The sequence below is a fragment of the Marmota monax genome, unplaced genomic scaffold, assembly GCF_021218885.2.
Source record: "Marmota monax isolate L192 unplaced genomic scaffold, Marmota_monax_Labrador192_F-V1.1 WCK01_AAM20220418_F8-fsc00004, whole genome shotgun sequence".
NCBI lineage: Eukaryota > Metazoa > Chordata > Mammalia > Rodentia > Sciuridae > Marmota > Marmota monax.
Window position 1 is genome coordinate 3,796,644 of NW_026692881.1, and position 17,133 is coordinate 3,813,776.

At 31.4% G+C, this 17,133-nt stretch overlaps 1 protein-coding gene across 10 annotated transcripts in view; it reads left to right on the top strand.

The window, feature by feature from the left end:
• Positions 1 to 17,133, top strand: part of Ccser2 (coiled-coil serine rich protein 2) — a 153,638-nt gene that overhangs the window by 131,114 nt on the left and 5,391 nt on the right. Inside the window, exons 10-11 of one of the 10 annotated variants that reach the window (XM_058581042.1) lie at positions 5,807 to 5,903; positions 12,481 to 12,520. The exons of 2 other annotated variants lie outside the window; for them this stretch is intronic. In XM_058581042.1, coding sequence (XP_058437025.1) covers positions 5,807 to 5,903; positions 12,481 to 12,520 — 137 coding nt within the window. Of the gene's footprint in view, positions 1 to 5,773; positions 5,904 to 12,480; positions 12,521 to 17,133 lie in introns of all 10 variants that reach the window. 7 more of the 10 variants (XM_058581040.1, XM_058581043.1, XM_058581044.1 and 4 more) reach the window with 7 other exon arrangements.

A 17,133-nucleotide genomic window follows, 5' to 3' on the forward strand; every position in this document is an offset into this window, starting at 1 on the left:
AGGGTAAAAGAAAAATCTCCCACAAAATCCAATCCAGTGTTAGTAACAAAACAATTTATTCACAAAATAGATTGTATATCATTTTCTCAATGGAAATAATGATGAACTTCAATGACTTAAAGGAATGAAAACCCTGGCTTGCATGACTGTGAAAATTTAGTATAGGAATTAACAAACTATTAGTATGGGTGTGAAAAAGTGCCCACCAATTAAAACTCAGAATGTGCAATTGGATCTAATACTACTTTTTTCTTGTGTTTTAAGAACTAACTCTATTATGTGTAGCAAAGAGACAAGGACAGATGATTTATATACATTTCAAAATACTGTGTTGGAAACAGTTTCTAGTATTGTATCAAACATTAGATCATATGATAGATATATACATGTAATTTATATCAATTCAACAGTTGAAGTATGGTGAGTATTATGAAAAATTATTTGTGCTTAGGGTTGGGTTCTCATGCCTCAGATCTATTGAGTCAAGTATATTTTCATTATAACTTTATAAAAGAAAAGATAAAATCAGAAAATTATTACAGATGTATCACAAAAACCATATTATATTTATAATTTCCAGAGGAAAAAGAGTTTACTTGCTTCCTAGCAATTGTGATAATTTTAATAGCAAGAAGTCCTTATTTTTATTTTTATTATCTGGGAAATAGGATAGCACGCTAACTAAAGGGAACAAGGTAGCCCAATGATATTTCGTGTAAGTAGTCTGTTCTAAATCCTTTTTGTTTTAGAATATATACTTTCCTGATTTAGAATAGATTAGTTTTTATGTGGGAAAATTTTTCTGATTTTAAATTTAGATGTGCCATTTTTCCTCCATTTGGAGATATGTCATATTATTATTCACATACATATTTAATATGTATATTCATATTTGGAGATAGAAAAAAATAAATTAAGGGATTTATTTCTTTGTCAGGATTTATTTATATTCACTATTACTTGTATTCAAAATATGCCACTAAAAGTATTTTAAGTGACAAACACATACACATTGGTATTTAAACAACAAATATTTATGTCTGGGTACACAATCGTTTTTTAGTTGTGTAATGTTGAGTCAGTCAACGAAAGTAGCTATTGAGTATACCTTGTGTCACTTAGTTTTATAAATGTTGGCAGGGGTTAGTGGTGCTGCTGATGCACTGCATTCTGTCATGCAGAATTTATGATAATACAAAAATTGTCTTTTTTACTGAATGTATGTCTTTTGTAAAAACTGCAAAATTCATGCAGAATGCATGTCTTATACTGTTTTTTTTAAAAATATTTATCACTCATTTCACAGTTGCATCTGAAACTAATAACTGCAAAAAAAACAAATGTTTTTCAAGGCTAGGAGCTAATTAAGTAAGGATATTATAGTAATTAAATGATTAATCTATCCACAAATTTAAGATTATCTAAATTTGTATCCTCCAGCACCAAATACCACAAGTTTAAAAGACATTTTGAAGCTTTAGGTATGCATACAATAAACAGTTTTTACTGTATTAGAAAATAGTGGGATCTGTTTCATTTGTATAATGTAGAATTTAATTTGCTGACTTAATTATTGAGGGTTTAGGCTGGATGGAGAGAAATTTTAATATTAGGCAGCAGTCAATAAAAAATGATTCTGTTGAGCTTTCCAAGCAATAACATGATCAAGCTTATCTTTTTAGAAGAAGTTAATCAGCTTCCATAAGAGGTAATACAACAGAGAGTGAAAGTTACCCCTATTTTAATATATGCTAACAGTGGTAATTTGTTAAGCCTCTATTTGTGCAAAAATTTTAGGCTATTCTTTTTTTAAGTAGTTTAAAATATTTTTACAGATGCTTTAGAAAGAAAAAAAAATTTTTAAGGTCAAATGGTATCACTGTTGAGGGTGCTTACTTGATGATAATACTTTTTCTCCCTAGAGAATGTGTCTTTAGTGTTTTATGCTCAGAGGCTTCCTTCAAAAAGTTACAGTAGGGCTGGGGGTGTAGCTTAGTGGTAGAGCTCTCCTAGCATGTGCAAGGCCCCTGGGTTTGATCCCAGCACAGCTAAATAAATAAATAAATAAATAATATTAATGTTTCTGATACAACAGAAAATAATACCATTTCTCTTAGCCAGTCCTCAAATTTCTAAATAAATATAGCTGTCCTCATCATTCAGAGCAGTGGAATGTCAATATACTTCAGCCAAAGTCCACCATGAATACACATATTCAATTAGTTGAGTGCAGTGCTTATTTACAATCCTATTTTCTTTTGAGATTTTATATGGTATATCTTTTTCATCTTTTACTTTAGAATACTTACATTGTTATATATAAAATGATTTTCATTTTCTTTCTTTTTTTTTCTTTTTGGTGGTGGTACTGGGGATTGAACCCAGGGCCTTGTTCATGTGAGAGCAAGCACTCTATCAACTGAGCTTATTTTGTACTTAATACCTTGAGTATAATAAAAACTGCTTAAAAATAAAAGTACAAAAAAAATGAATTTTGTTTAGTCTGCATATAATATTCTGCCAGTCTTTTTAATTGCTATATTTTAACCCTTTATATTTCATGTTATTAATTGATATATTTCAGGTTAAGTCTGTAATTTTACTCACTTTTATTTATTTATTTTTCTTGCTTTTTCATGTGTTACTTTTACCATTTTTTTCAGAATTTTATTTTGATATATATGTATATAGTATTTTGAGTGTATCTCTTTGTATATAGGTCTTTTGTTGCTTTAGGCATTGCATTACATATATACATTAACCATAGTCTATTAAATATTATTCTTTATTTCCTTTAAGTCCCTTCCTTTTCACCATTTCTAAGTGTCTTTTTTTTTTTTTTTTTTTTGATGCTGGGGATTGAACCCCGGGCCTTGTGCATTTAAGGCAAGCACTCTACCAACTGAGCTATATCCCCACAACATCTAAGTATCTTCAAAATACTTTTTATATATATTTTAAGAACTGCATAAGACAGTGTCACAGCCGGGCAAGGATGGAAGACCCAATTATCCTATTCTGGGTCTACTCTATAATGCTAGGGAGGTTATTGTGTACAAGATTTATGCATGGCTGGGCTACCTCTTTGCTACTCCTTTGGCTAGAACATGCAGGTCTTTTGTTTGTGTTCTTTGGCATTTCTGGATGCTAGCTTATCTATCACCTAGCTTAGGATACATTAGGCAAAAAGGAAATGCAGGAACTCCCTAGCATGTTGTTCTTCAGGTACCATGCTTCCTAGGTGGACTGATTTTTCTCTCTTTCAGAGTTTTTTGTTTGTTTTATAAATAGTGATCAGGATTTTTAGAAGTGTTTAATAGTAGGAAAAGGAAGAAATGTTTCTACTCCGTCTTCTCCTGGATCTGAAATTCCCCCATCTGTGGAGAGCTCTAAGTATAAAATAAGTTTTATTATAATTGTTTTAGGTAAAATCAGATAAATTTTTTAAGAAATTCCTTTGAAATGAGCTAAGGAGAGTAGATATAATTTTGAAAGAATGGTTAGGGAATGTGGAGGAAGACATTTTTAAGGGTTAGAAATTAATTACTTTCTTTACTTTTCTGGGCATAAGCTCAGGTGGCTTATTGCTAGAAAACAGCTGTCCAGTCAGCTAATAGGTGAGTACCCCTTGGCTGTGACAGGCAGAATTATTCATGTATTTATTTCACAAGGTTGTCTTTCTCTCCTTCTCACATGCAGACCTATCCCTGAGACTATGATTTATTAGTCTTAGAGAAATAAAGGTGGTGTCATTGTTTTTGTTTTTCAGATTTCATAGGTGATTATAATGTATGGGCAGGATTGACAGATATGATAGCTCCATCTCTACATAAACATAGTAACTTAATTCAGTTTAAATCAGTAGTTATTGAGAATCTGCTGTGTGCTAAGGAGTATTAAGCCAGAGAAGAGGGGATATTTAATCTTTTTAAAATCCTATAAAGTTGCAGATACTGAAATTATTTCATGAATTAATGATTTAACAGAAGAGACAATTTAATACAAAGTTGATAGTTTAAAATGCTTTATCAATAGAATCAAAGACAGCAATGACTCTGTAGTGAGGTAGGAGCAGATGTGAGTAACTACATCATAAGAACTAAAAGTGAGCAACTTCTTAGAGATGAATCATTCTAACTCTTGCATAAGACAAATGAAGAAACAGGTTTAGAGATTAGTGACTTTCTTAAGTTTACAGGGCTTTTGAAAGATCCAAGAAGAAAAGCACAGGGCCCTGACTCCCAGTTGGTGTTATTCTGCAGACTTTGAGAAGTAATTTCTTTGATGAAAGAATCTATGATAGCACTTTGAGCAAATCTCGAAGTCGCTATCTGAAAGTTTTTTTATTCAGTGCAGTAGGTAGAAACATGGTAAAACATGTAAAGAGAATTTGGTTGAGGCAATATTTTGTATAAAACCTTTGAACCAAAACAGTAAAATAGAGTTATAGCAGGTAATCCTATGGAGAACACATAGGAAATCATTTCCTATTAAATATTTTCTAAGCTGTTTTTGCCAACATCTCTCTTAGTAAAGGAAGTACAGTATTCAAAAGACAGGATCTAAATTTACTAGAATATTCTAAAGATCATTAATTCTCTTTTGCTTCTTGTAATTCTTTTTCTCTTTTATCAGCATAAAAAAATGGATCTTCTTTTCTTTTTATTTTATATTCAGCAGTATAGGCTTACTCCTAAATTTAAAGAAATCCGTGATTTTACCTCATTGAGCCAAAGAATATTGATGGAGAGGAGAGAAAAAAAATTTTATTTGAAACAATGTTCATGAAATTTATAAACACCAACAAGCTAGATTAGTAATTTTCTAATACAATAATATTTCTAACAAAAAAAACCCTGTCAGATTCATTGGTTTGAAAAATGCACATGCCTTCTTTTGCAAATTTAACTAGGTATGATGATGATTTACAGGCTATTTTTCTTGATAATATTTTAAGAGTGTTTTAATAGTTTTATTTATAAAGATCTTTTGATCATTGAGGATACTGGTTATAACAGACATGAAACCCAACTGGTTCCATTGTGTGACGATGAACAGTTATTTTCTTCCATAAAGACACATTTTTTGAAAAGTGAGGAAATTAATAAAGTGACATTTCAAATGTATTCTGATTCTTATAATCAGTGATTAAAGTAAAGTTAAAAAACTACAAGTTACTCAGGTTAAAAAGCATGTGTGTATAACCTGGGGTCTGAATATCATGTTCTTTATAAAGGATTTAGTTATCACAGTATTTTGAGTGTTTTTTAATGCTATTTTGGCTCTGCTGACTTCTTCTAATGTTATTTATTTTTACTTTCTAATTCTCTGAAAATCTGTCTTAAAAAGAAATAAAATTTTTTTCCTGTGGGAGTTTTTTGATTGCCTGATTCATAAATTAATGCGTTATCTATATGTTTAATACTTAAACTCTATATTCCCTAACTTATTTCCTTTTTCTATAAAAGACTGGAATCTGCTACCTTAAAGAGATATGTGATGATTAATGTATACCCAAAATACATAATTTTGTGTATGTTAACTACAAATATCAAAGAAAATATTTTTTCTTAAAAATTTTGAAAAAAAATAAATTTGGATTGTTATGTATATTAGTAATTTGAGCTGCCTGTGTTTAAAAAAGTGAAATCTATCTTCTCATTAACACTATTGCTTTGTGTTATTTAAAAAATCAAAAATTATGACTTTGGTTTCTTATTTTTCGGTTCCCTTTTTTATTATACCTCCCTACCCCATCTCTTTCTCTGTACAGGGTGGGTATTCTCCCTCCTTCTCTCCTTGGCAGGGCTCCTTCCAGGTGATCCCACGGACTGTTCCACCGCACCGCAGACAGAGTGAGTCTGTGTCTCTCACTCCTATCCTGCTCTGGCTTCCCCTTCATGGTATTTCCCTTCTGCATGATCTTTCCTTCCCCAGTACCTCCTGAGTGATCTGCAGGCATATGCTAAATAAGCACTGTGATCTCTCTTAACATTTCTTTTTACTGCATGTAAATGGACCTATACATTAATGACCTCTTGAAAGCTATCTTGAGGTTAATTTCATTCTAATGCTGTTTAAACCTATTGCCAGTGACCCTAGACCTACTGACATGCATCTGTCTTTAAATACATTTTCTTTTTTTCAAGTTCTTGAAATATGTGAATAAAATTACTTTTTTATCTAGTAATTTTAAAAATGTACACACTATCCACAATGATTTGATGGACAGATGCATACTGTTTAGGGAGCAGGCTTACTAGACCATTGCACATTTCTTTAAATATTTCCTTATCAAAGGCTTCAATTATGTTTTGGTATCATCTAAAATACCTTTTCAATTGTATTTCCAAGGTTTTTATTTTTTAACAACTAATGTCTTTAATTTATCAGCTGCTTTACAACACAGAAGAAATGGCTTTTGAATATGCATGGTTTACTAACATTTCTAATGAATTAGTCATTGTTTAACTTTAAAAAGTTTTTTATTTATATTAAGTCTACTTTCTAAAACAGTGTTTATTCTTTTTCTATTATGTACTTAAGTATATCTGGTAAGTTGGTTATATTTTATCTTTTTTGAAAAGTCACCCAAAAAAGCTAATACTAATGAAAAATATTTATTGTCAATCAGTCACTTTTTTGCCTTCTCCATGGATTTCCCATGATTTGTGATTCATATCAATTTTTTATTAATTATCTTAAATTATCAAAGGCCCCCAAATGGAAATTTTAAGCAGTTAGTATATGATTTACTTCAACAAAATTTTATTTCTTGAATTAGTTAAAATCAGCAGATGTCAACATGAATTTCAAACAAGATGTGAAGTTTATTTGGGGACTTCTTCTATGCTTTTGTTTTAATGAAAAATAGAGGAGTTTGTATAGCCTTTTATAGCAAGCTCATTTATTTAGTGGAAGTCATGAGAAGAATAATAACCAATCATCTTTATAAACTCTCCTTTTTGCTTCTCTTCAAATAGTTGCATCCTTTTCTCTTTCATTTAAAGAATTCTAGTATGTGAAGAATCATACTAAATTGTATGTGAACTAATCTGAAATTTCAATGGGCAGCTATAACAAATAAAAATGTAGTATTAGGCTTATGCCAGTAATGTGCATGGTTTGACAGATTTAGCTCAGAACAATCCATCTACCTTTGTTCTTAATGAAGACCCTTTTTATTTACCTCCCCACTCTCACCCTGCCCCGAATCCTCTCCCTTTTCCTTCCCCTCAGCTAGCTAGAATATGGAATTGAAGCTTAGGGTTAAATATTCTGTATCATAAATAGAATTTTAGATTTATTTACTAGTTTATTGTATAGCTTTTGAATTTTCTTATACTTTCCTTGAGTTATTAGCCCTTCATTTTCAAGTGTTTGGTTTTTGTTTGTTTAGCTCTTCAGAGCTATCTTTTTCATTTCCAGCTATAAGGAGCATTTCTATAACACTATCTTCAAGATTCAACTATTTGATTTTCCTAGACCAAACCCCTTTCTCTGCATCTCCAGATTAGTAAGAAGAAAGTTTTAGTTCTAGAGTTTGGATGGGTATATTATCCACATAGGGATATAGATACGTAGATACACACACACACACACAAACACACACACACACACAGAAATTTTTTCCTTAAAAAGTTCTCATGGCCCTACACAGCTAAGAGTACTGGTCTAGGGTTTGATCTTTCATACTTGTGAGATTCTGTTTGGATAAGCAGTAATCAGAGGACTTGTTCTTACAATTTTGATAGCTTTTCTGAGCTTGACACTTTTAAACTGCTACACCCTTTAGGATTAACCCTGAGAACAGCTGAAACAGTTCATTAACAAAGTTTTTTTCTGGTGATAAAACATAGAACTAGAGAAATTTATGGAATTACAGGAGTAAATTTAGTGTTTTCCAAAGGATTTTAGAATAGATCTCACTTTTTGTTACACTAAAATTACATTCTGTGAGATAATATTTGTGTTCACATATAGTCAATATGTAGTGCCTTGTGCCCATCTTTGCAGAAATCAATTGTGTAATGGAAGTTAGTTGAGAGATTTCTCATTTATTGTAATCTATTTCATTAGACAATTCTTTCTCATGCTTTCTTGAGTATACTACATTCATCTCAGTGCAAATGCCTTGATAGTCTTCAGTAATGTCAGTATGGTTTTTTGTCTGTTTTTTTAAGTTATGAGAATAGTAGACCTTTCAGTATAAAAAAGGTAGGCAGTTTTAAATATGCAGAAATGAAATAAAGTTTATAAGGAATATTTAGCACTACATTCTCCAGAAAGCTGCACTGGGCAGTAATGTTCTTGTTGAATTTAAGAATAACAATAGGAAAATGGAGATGAATGGAAGTTCCTAGTTTGTGGGCTTTTTTTTTTATTTTTCCCTTTCTTTCTCTAGAGATTTTAACTTTAAATGTCTTTTCACTTAATTTACTAGTATCTATTTTATCTGATGTCTATCTTCTGGTTTCAAATTAAATTTTTTCTAAGTTAACAGAAAATAATTTACATTTAGATATAGAGCTCTTTCCTGCTGTCAGTCCAGATTTCAGCTTTTGTCCAGATTCATTTAACTGGCATTGATTTAGTCTTTCTACTCTAACTTCCAACTGTGTGAAATTGAGAATAATGTACAACCTACCTCATAGTAGGAAATTTTAATTTAAAAATTACTTTTGACTAGTATAAAGATTCAATATTAATTCCAGATAGACTTTCTTGTCAGAGAATATTTTTATAGGAATACTTTGTTTTAAAAAGCATATTCTGAAAGAATACCTGTTTCTTATCTTAGCCTAGAGGCTTAGATGGGAAGGGGCAAAAAATGGTTTTAAAACAATGAAACTCACATAAATGTATTTATACATATGTTAGTAGCCTGGCAGTTTCTTGATGAAACCTTGCCTGATCTCTAAATTTATATTGTAATAAAATTGTCTTCACCAGCATTATATTAAGAATTGCAGATTTATTGTCTTGTATCCTTCTCCTCCTTGTAACCTTCAGGGAATATTTTACAAACCATTTTGACAAGCGATTATAAATTCATTTTATGTCACCACCCATTATGTATTTATTGAATGAAAGTGTGTATTTACAACTCAATACATTTGTATATATTTCAATTTTGATAAAAGATCCATGAAATAGTACTTTTCATTAGGACATATGATATCCTCATGTTTTCTCCTCTATTCTATTTAATTTTTTAAAATGCTGCCAGCAGCCTGTGTGTAGAAAAAGCACTGGTCTCTTTTGCCCATATAAGTCTGAGCATTTTGGTTTTAATGAACCAAATATGAAGGAAAAAGCTTAGATAACTTAGTATGCATAGATTTTGTGTATCTGATCATAGTAAAGCTTTCTTATTTATATAGAAACATCTTTATTTTTAAATGGTGCCTCCAAAGGATTAAGTCTATGCCATGAAAAAGTTTTGTTATTGGAAAATGGAATAGCTTAAGTGGATGATAAGCCCTGTGCAAAATCCAGCTATTCATCCAAATAGTAATCTTGAATTCTGCTTGTCCTCCACTACACTTTCTTTTTTTTTTTTTTTTAGAGAGAGAGAGATAATTTTTTTAATATTTATTTTTTAGTATTCGGCGGACACAACGTCTTTCTTTGTATGTGGTGCTGAGGATCGAACCCGGGCCTCACGCATGCCAGGCGAGCGCGCGACCGATTAAGCCACATCTCCAGCCCATACACTTTCTCTCTTAAGTTTTTCCTTAGCTTTTTATTTATTCTTTCAGTCCTTTTGGCTGGAGAATTGTTCTCTTTAGGGTTCATATCCTCTGGTTAGTCTTTGTAAGAACTATTTAAAAATCGTATTCCCAAATTATTCATGTAGAAAAACTATTATGTATATATTTTTAAATTAGCTGTATATTTAAGAAAGGAGGAAAGACTAATATTAATTAATTGAGTTATTATTAGTTATTGTTATTGAGTTATTGAGTTATTATATATTATTAGTTGAGTTATTGGTTTTTAATGTGTTAAGTACTTTTCTTGTCATTTTATTTAAATTATCACTTGATTCTTATGATAACTCAGAGTCAAAGCAATTATACCAATTTTATAATATGGAAAATATAAGCAAATAAATCAGAATAATGTAGTAGTTTGCTCAGGTTAAGTGAACAAACCAGAATTAAATTAAATAAATAAATTCTACATCCAGAGCCTGAGCCTTATATATTTATTATATTATTAAAATCAACATTTCCCCTTTTTATTATATATAGCAGTGGCTTAGTATGTGGAGGAATTAAAAGAACAGACACATTTTGGTTTATTTCCTTTTACTCTTTTTTATTCTATTTTATAAAGTTAGAATCTTATGTATTTTCATTTTTTTTGTTTGCTTTTTTATACATACCATCATTATATAAAATATTTCTCCCAGTAAATATTTCTTCAAATCCTTGTTTGATGAATGCTAATGCTATATCATGCGGATATACTTTAACTTAATCTTTTCTTATTGTTTGACATTGTTGTTTCTAGTTACAGATGTATTATTGCAGAGCAATCTATTTTGTATATAAATCAGTTTTGGCACATTTTCTTAGTTAAATTTCTTATACATTATTTTATTATAGAGTATGCACTTTATAAGGATATTTGGTATGTGATGTTGTCAAACATGCTTATAAGGTGTAAGTTTACATAGTTCAATCGGATTGACTGCAACATGTGACTGTAATCAATATTACATGTAAAGATTGCTTCAGCCTTAGTGCTTTAATGATAAATAAGCTTGGAGTGACTTTTCACAAAAATAAAATATTTTTGAATGAAATTGAAACTAATATAAGTTGATAGAAACTGAATTAATTCAATTGTGGAATTAAGCTGATTTTTTTAAAAAAACTGGTTAACATAGAATGTGAAATATTGTATACATTTTTTGCAGCTAATTTCAAATGCTACCAGTATAGCCATTGATTAATTGACTAGAAATGTGTACCTGATTCATGGTCTAATAGGCCTTCCCATAAACCTAGTCATACATTAGTTTCTCTCAGTACTTGCAATTATGGGAAAGACAGCAATTGGTGTTTATGTGTTTCTGTATTAAAGTTTTTATAATAATTGGTTATTTAGAGTGGGATTGTTTCTTTAGCCAGTATTTACTGCTGTCCATAGTGCTTTCAGTGTCGTATTCTGCCATGCATATTGGTTATACCAATAGAATTTGTACTATTATGAAACTATTTAGGTTTTTTTTTTAGCCCCTGAACTAATTTGCATCTGAGCTAGATGCTGATGGATTTTGTATTTTTGTGTCTTTAAAATATAGATCCGTTAAATTAACCATTTTAATCATTTCACACTTATGCATTTGTAGTAAATACTTTTTTTCTTTTCTTTTTTTTTTTTTTGGTATCCGGAATATTGAACCCAGGGGCACTTAACCACTAAGCCATATCCCAGCCCTTTAAAATATTATATTTATGTATTTATATTTAATGTAGAAATAGGGTCTCATTTGAGTTGCTTAGGTCCTCACTCAGTTGCTAAGTCTGGCTTTGAACTCATGGTCTTCCTGCCTCCACCTCCCGAGCAGCTGGGATTACAAGCAAGTGCCACCATGCCCCACCCATAGTAAATACTTTTAAGTCACTCTTAAATCATTTTGATACTTTTTTAAAGCAGTTAATTAATCGTGAACTTAGAAAAGCCATTGAACTCTTCATTTCTGAATTTATAAATTTATATTTATCGAAATATTATTCTCTTAAGTTTTCTGAGCTGTAGAGGCACCATTGTCAGATCTAGAAGAATAAGAGCATTCCTCGTTTCCAGAAAAATTAGAAGGCACAACTGACTTTGTGTGAACTTTAGAGCAAAAGTCTTTGAATCTTGTTATACTAGGGACCTGGTTAAATCTTCCATCTTCATAGTGATGTGCAGAATCTCATATGTAGTTTATTACTTCATATTTATGTTAAGATTAGATTATACCTATAATGATATTTAGTGCAGTAGCAGTAAATGTAAACTAACAAATACTGAAGTTTACTTAGTTCTATAATCTGCAAGAAATTCTTAAAATATTTTTGTTATAATTTCTACTTTATTTATGAGGGATTACATGGGGCCAAACCTTTTTAGATCTTTGGAGTATGAATATTAATTTGTGTCAGATTTCTCTTTAGTATTCTGTTTAGTAAGGTTCATGTGGTTTCCTATAAGTGTGAGAACTTTTAGATGTCAATGGACATGAATATTTGTACTAACATTCAAACCACCTTAGTAAGAAGGTATAAATCACTTTAAGAAATGTTTTTATCAGATCCAGATATAGTACGTAAAATAACAAATAATGCCTAGAGAAACAACAATAGCAAAGCGAATACTTTTGGCTGCTACCCAGTCACTGCAATCCTTGGTGTTGTATGTGGTCTCTGACGCCATTGTCCTGTCTTTTTCTCGTCTATGCTCTCCTATTGTGCCATTGGCAAGGAGTTGAGAAGTTAGTCCATTACTTCTCTGACAAAGCGTGGTACAGTACAATTTCAGATTTTTTCCTACCGCCTCCCTCATAATCATTTTTTATTTTTTGCTTTTTTTTTCCAGTTTGCATGATGCATGTCAGAGCCTGCATGAGATTACAGGCATGTTACAGATGGCTCCATTTCCATTTTAACCTTTAAAGCATATTTAATAATAACAATAAATTTGTATATATTCAGAAAATAATTTTAGGTAATTCCTATGTGTGTTACATAGTAGTATTTATACTTTAGAACATTTCCTGATTTCTACTTTGCACACTTTGGCATATTTTTGCTCAGTGGGGACTTGACATTTATAGGTACCTTGTTTTTGGTAATGACCTAGACAAGAATGCTTACAAAACTTGATAACTTTTCCTTCAGCTCATACTAGAAATCTTTGAGGCAAAATGAGACAGTGAAGGTGAAGAATTTTTCTCAGTGGTGAGTGCTGATTTGCCTTTTCTCAGTGTTCAGTATTTCTCCATGGAGTCACTGTGGAACCACCTCTTTCCAGAAATACTGTTCCACAATGTGGCTTGATTTTGATGTCTGAGACTTATTCTGAACGGGTGAAATCAGCAAAGAAGAAAATAGGGTATATCTAGTAAAGTTAGTAACCTGAATGATACTATTGAATTTGTCTTCAAAGTTCTTAAATATATTAGAACTTCTGGCTGTATTGATATTCTAAAAGCCTGTGAACTCATGAAAATTTGAAATAGCAGAATTACAGAGTTCTAGTGTTACCTTTTAATTCTCTGATGGTTCAGATTTCAGCTTTGTCATTTGCTAAAGTGTGTGACATTTGGACATGGTACTCAACTTCTTTAAACCTCAGTTACTCATTTCAAAAGGAAAAAGACAATACCTTCTACCTACAGTTTTATGAAAGTTAGAGACTATGCATGTAAACTTGGAGTTTGAATTGCTACCCTTGGGAAGAATGGAACCCTGATCTTTCAGAGCTCAGAGTATAACATTTCTCAAGTATTTGTAATGTGCTAGACATTGTCTTAAGCACTTTCTGTGCATTTTACTGTTTATTGTTTAAAACAGTTTTAGGAGGTATATATACTGGGTGTACATCCTTGCTTTATAAATTATGAATTCCATTTCAGGACAGTGAAGTCATTTGCCCAGTATTTCCCCAATAGTAAGGGATAGATTCAGGACTCAAACTTGAGATGAGGCTGACTCCAGAAGCTAAGAGATCCAATTCTGTGACTAGCTCCTCATAGAACCATATGAAAGTTCTTTTTAAACTTCCAAGTGCTTTGCAGTCCTAGCTCCAGTTCTTATCTCTAGGAAGACAGTAAAGGAATCATGTTTCGTGCCATATCAGATGTACCTGCTATTGTAAAAACCTCATTTTTTTAGCAACTAATTTATTATTATGCTTCTAAAGAACTTGCTTCCCCCTCAATCAAGACTGTTATATTAAAATCCATAACTTGAATTCATCATTATTGTATCTTTAATAATCATAGGTGGCATTTATTGAGCACTTACTATATGTTAGCTATGCTAATTGTTTTACATGTGCAGTCATATTTAATTGTTAGAGTTAAAAATAGAAAACAGTTGAATGTTTAGTGTTCCCATCCTTCTTGGTCCAGAAATGGCTAGTCTTCAGATCAGTTTGATGACTTAGCCTATAGGTCAGTATGACAGGCATTTGTGTTCTAATTAACATGTAATTAATCTTTCCTTCTAGCCTAGTTAACATGAATTATTAAGTTAATCCCAAATTGGGGAAAATAAAACCATTTTTCCTATTATCAGATATCGTTTTCTCATGATCTTTTAAAAATTGGTTTTTCTTTAATCATTAATGCTTCATCATTGCCCTTTTCAGAAAATATCACTTTGATAATTTACAACCAAAGAAATAGTTCTTGACCATATAGCTAACATTCATTCATTTATTTATTTATTTTCCTAGCAAGTATAAATTTAATCCCCACTATGTGCCAAAATAAAAAAAAATCAGAGTTTTCTTTTCTTTCTGTCTTTTCTGCTTGGCAAATTCCTACTAACCCTTTAAAAACTCAGTATAGATAGTTTGCAATTTTGGGATGCCTTTTGTGATGTTTCCAGTTAGATGTTACCTTTTTGCTCCCATTTGATGTTATGCTTGAGAAGAGGTTTCATCATTTGTTTACCTGACTATTTCAGAAGGTCTATCAAGCACAAGAACTACATAATGATAGGCTCCAGATTTTCCCATACCTTGTACATTACCTGGTACATAATAGACATTTTAAAAACAATATTCTTTAATATTCCTACTTCATTTACATGAGGATATGGGATCTTTATAGTTTAATTAATTTGAAAAATATGAAAGTGTACCTTTTATGGTCATAGAAACACAAGATGAACTGTTAATATCTTGCCTTTATATGAATGTTTAGAATTTGGGGTACTTATAGTGTAAATACCAACCCATTAAAACACTTTTTTGCTTGCTAGAGGTAGTAGAAGTAGCTTGCTGGCAGGTGATTAATATCAACTCAGTCATTAGTGGGTAACCACTTCCACAGTCATACATACATATGTACATATACATTCTCTCTCTCTCTCTCTCTCTCTCTCTCTCTCTCTCTCTCTCTCTCTCACACACACACACACACACACACACACACACACACACACGGAGCAAGTTGTCTCCTTAGTGCTCATATTATAGTCATTTCTTATCCTGTTTGAAAAAGACTTTTTTTTTTTTGCTTCAAGTGGAATAGATTTCCCACATTGTAATTTTCAAGTAAATAATAAAACATGACATTTATTTTGGGATAGGGTAATTATATGACTAAAATGATTTTTAATAAAAATATAAAGCCTGCATTATTTTTAGCATATAAAAATCCCTGATTTATTTAATATAATTAGATGATAATTTAGACTTTATGTAACTGTTCAATCTGACTCCTCTCAGTAAGACCTGACATTTTATTACTCTTTAAAACCCTGGCCATTTTCTAATTCTTTAATATTTGAAATGGTGCTTTATTACACTTAATACAAGCGGCTCTAACTCTCTACTGTGTCACCATTTATTTTTCTGATAGGAATGATCAGTTGGGGAATCAGGACAGTTCAAATACATAATTTACAATCTACAATACCTTTTCTGGAGGTTTGGTTTTCCTAATAATCAGTTTATTACTTTGTCTTTAATTAGAAATCATACCTTTTTATGCTTTGAGCTGATAGTATATGTTTATAACTTTTTACAAAAGACATTGCAGTAAAGTCATTTTTAAATTGTCACTCATATTTTCAAAACCTGAAATTGTTTTAAGATTTTTAACTTCCAGACAAAAATACTTTGTGTTTGAAGGTAAAGAGAAAAAACAAATCCTCATGCAGCCATTTATTGCTGCCCCATTCTCTTTCTTCCTTTCTACCCACCTTCTGCTTTTGGTAGAGTTTGGTTTCCTTAATATGGTCCTTCTCTATTTTTCCTTTAATATTTATAAGACTCATAATCACTTTAACGTGATGGTTGTTTTCTAGGGAATCTCAAGGAGAACCTATTGAATTAATTTTTTTGTTGATTTTAGGACCTTCCATGTTGAAAGATAGTTTAATCATCTCTGTGGTGATTGTGAAAATGCCCAATGTCTTTAAAGTCTGGAATATTTAGCAACAATCTAATTGGCTTGTTTAAACATTCTGCAGTAAGATTAAACATATCTCTGAATGGATTAATTTAGGTAGTCATTGTCTTGATTTTTTTAATTTTAAAGTAGCAAATCAGTCCTGTATCATCAGGGCTGGCTTTCGTTCATTGAATCATTGTTCTCACTCACTTCCAGCCATGACATAATCTAATCCCTGACCACTGATCCTTGGCAGCCATTGTCTAGTGCTAGTCAGGGAGGTAAAAGAGCACAAATGGTGTAGTGAAGTAGGTTCCCCCTTTCTATGGGAGAAATTAGATATATTGGGTAGATTATTTGTAGATTGGCATAGTAAAAAAATTATTGCATCAGTAAAAAAGTTCATGTTTCAAAGTCTTTTTCCAAACAATTTTGACATTTAGCCCACATTACTTAATAGGAGGTACATGTAAGAAAGGACAGTTTGTTACAAGCCACCCCTGTATAAATGCAGGCGCAGTCCTGCTCTATATATTTTAAGTATTTTGGGCTATTGAAAGATAACTGTTAAGATTTATATTTTTTTCCATATTTATATGATAGTTGCACATTTCTTCTGATTTTTGTGGAACGTAACTATGCAGTTAGCACAGAGAAATACACATGAGGCATGTGAACCTTAAGAACTTTGCCATTGTCAGCTTGTTATTTTAGTTCTGTCAGAGACAATTTCACATTTGTTTTTTTCTCAGCCAGTCATTCACAGGCCTGTTTTTTTCTTTTTAATGTTGCTGGGGATTGAACCCAGGCCCTCACATATGCTAGATGAGTACGCTGACGTGAGCTTCAATCACAAAGCTGACAATTTTTAATTTTACTAAATGAATGTTCACTCTTGGATATGGTCTATATGCTTTCTACATGTCAGCCATAGTGACAGTGAGACAGAACAAAATGAAAACATTTTATTCTCAAAAAGAATATTGAAAAGCAGGTTAGCATTATTAAGT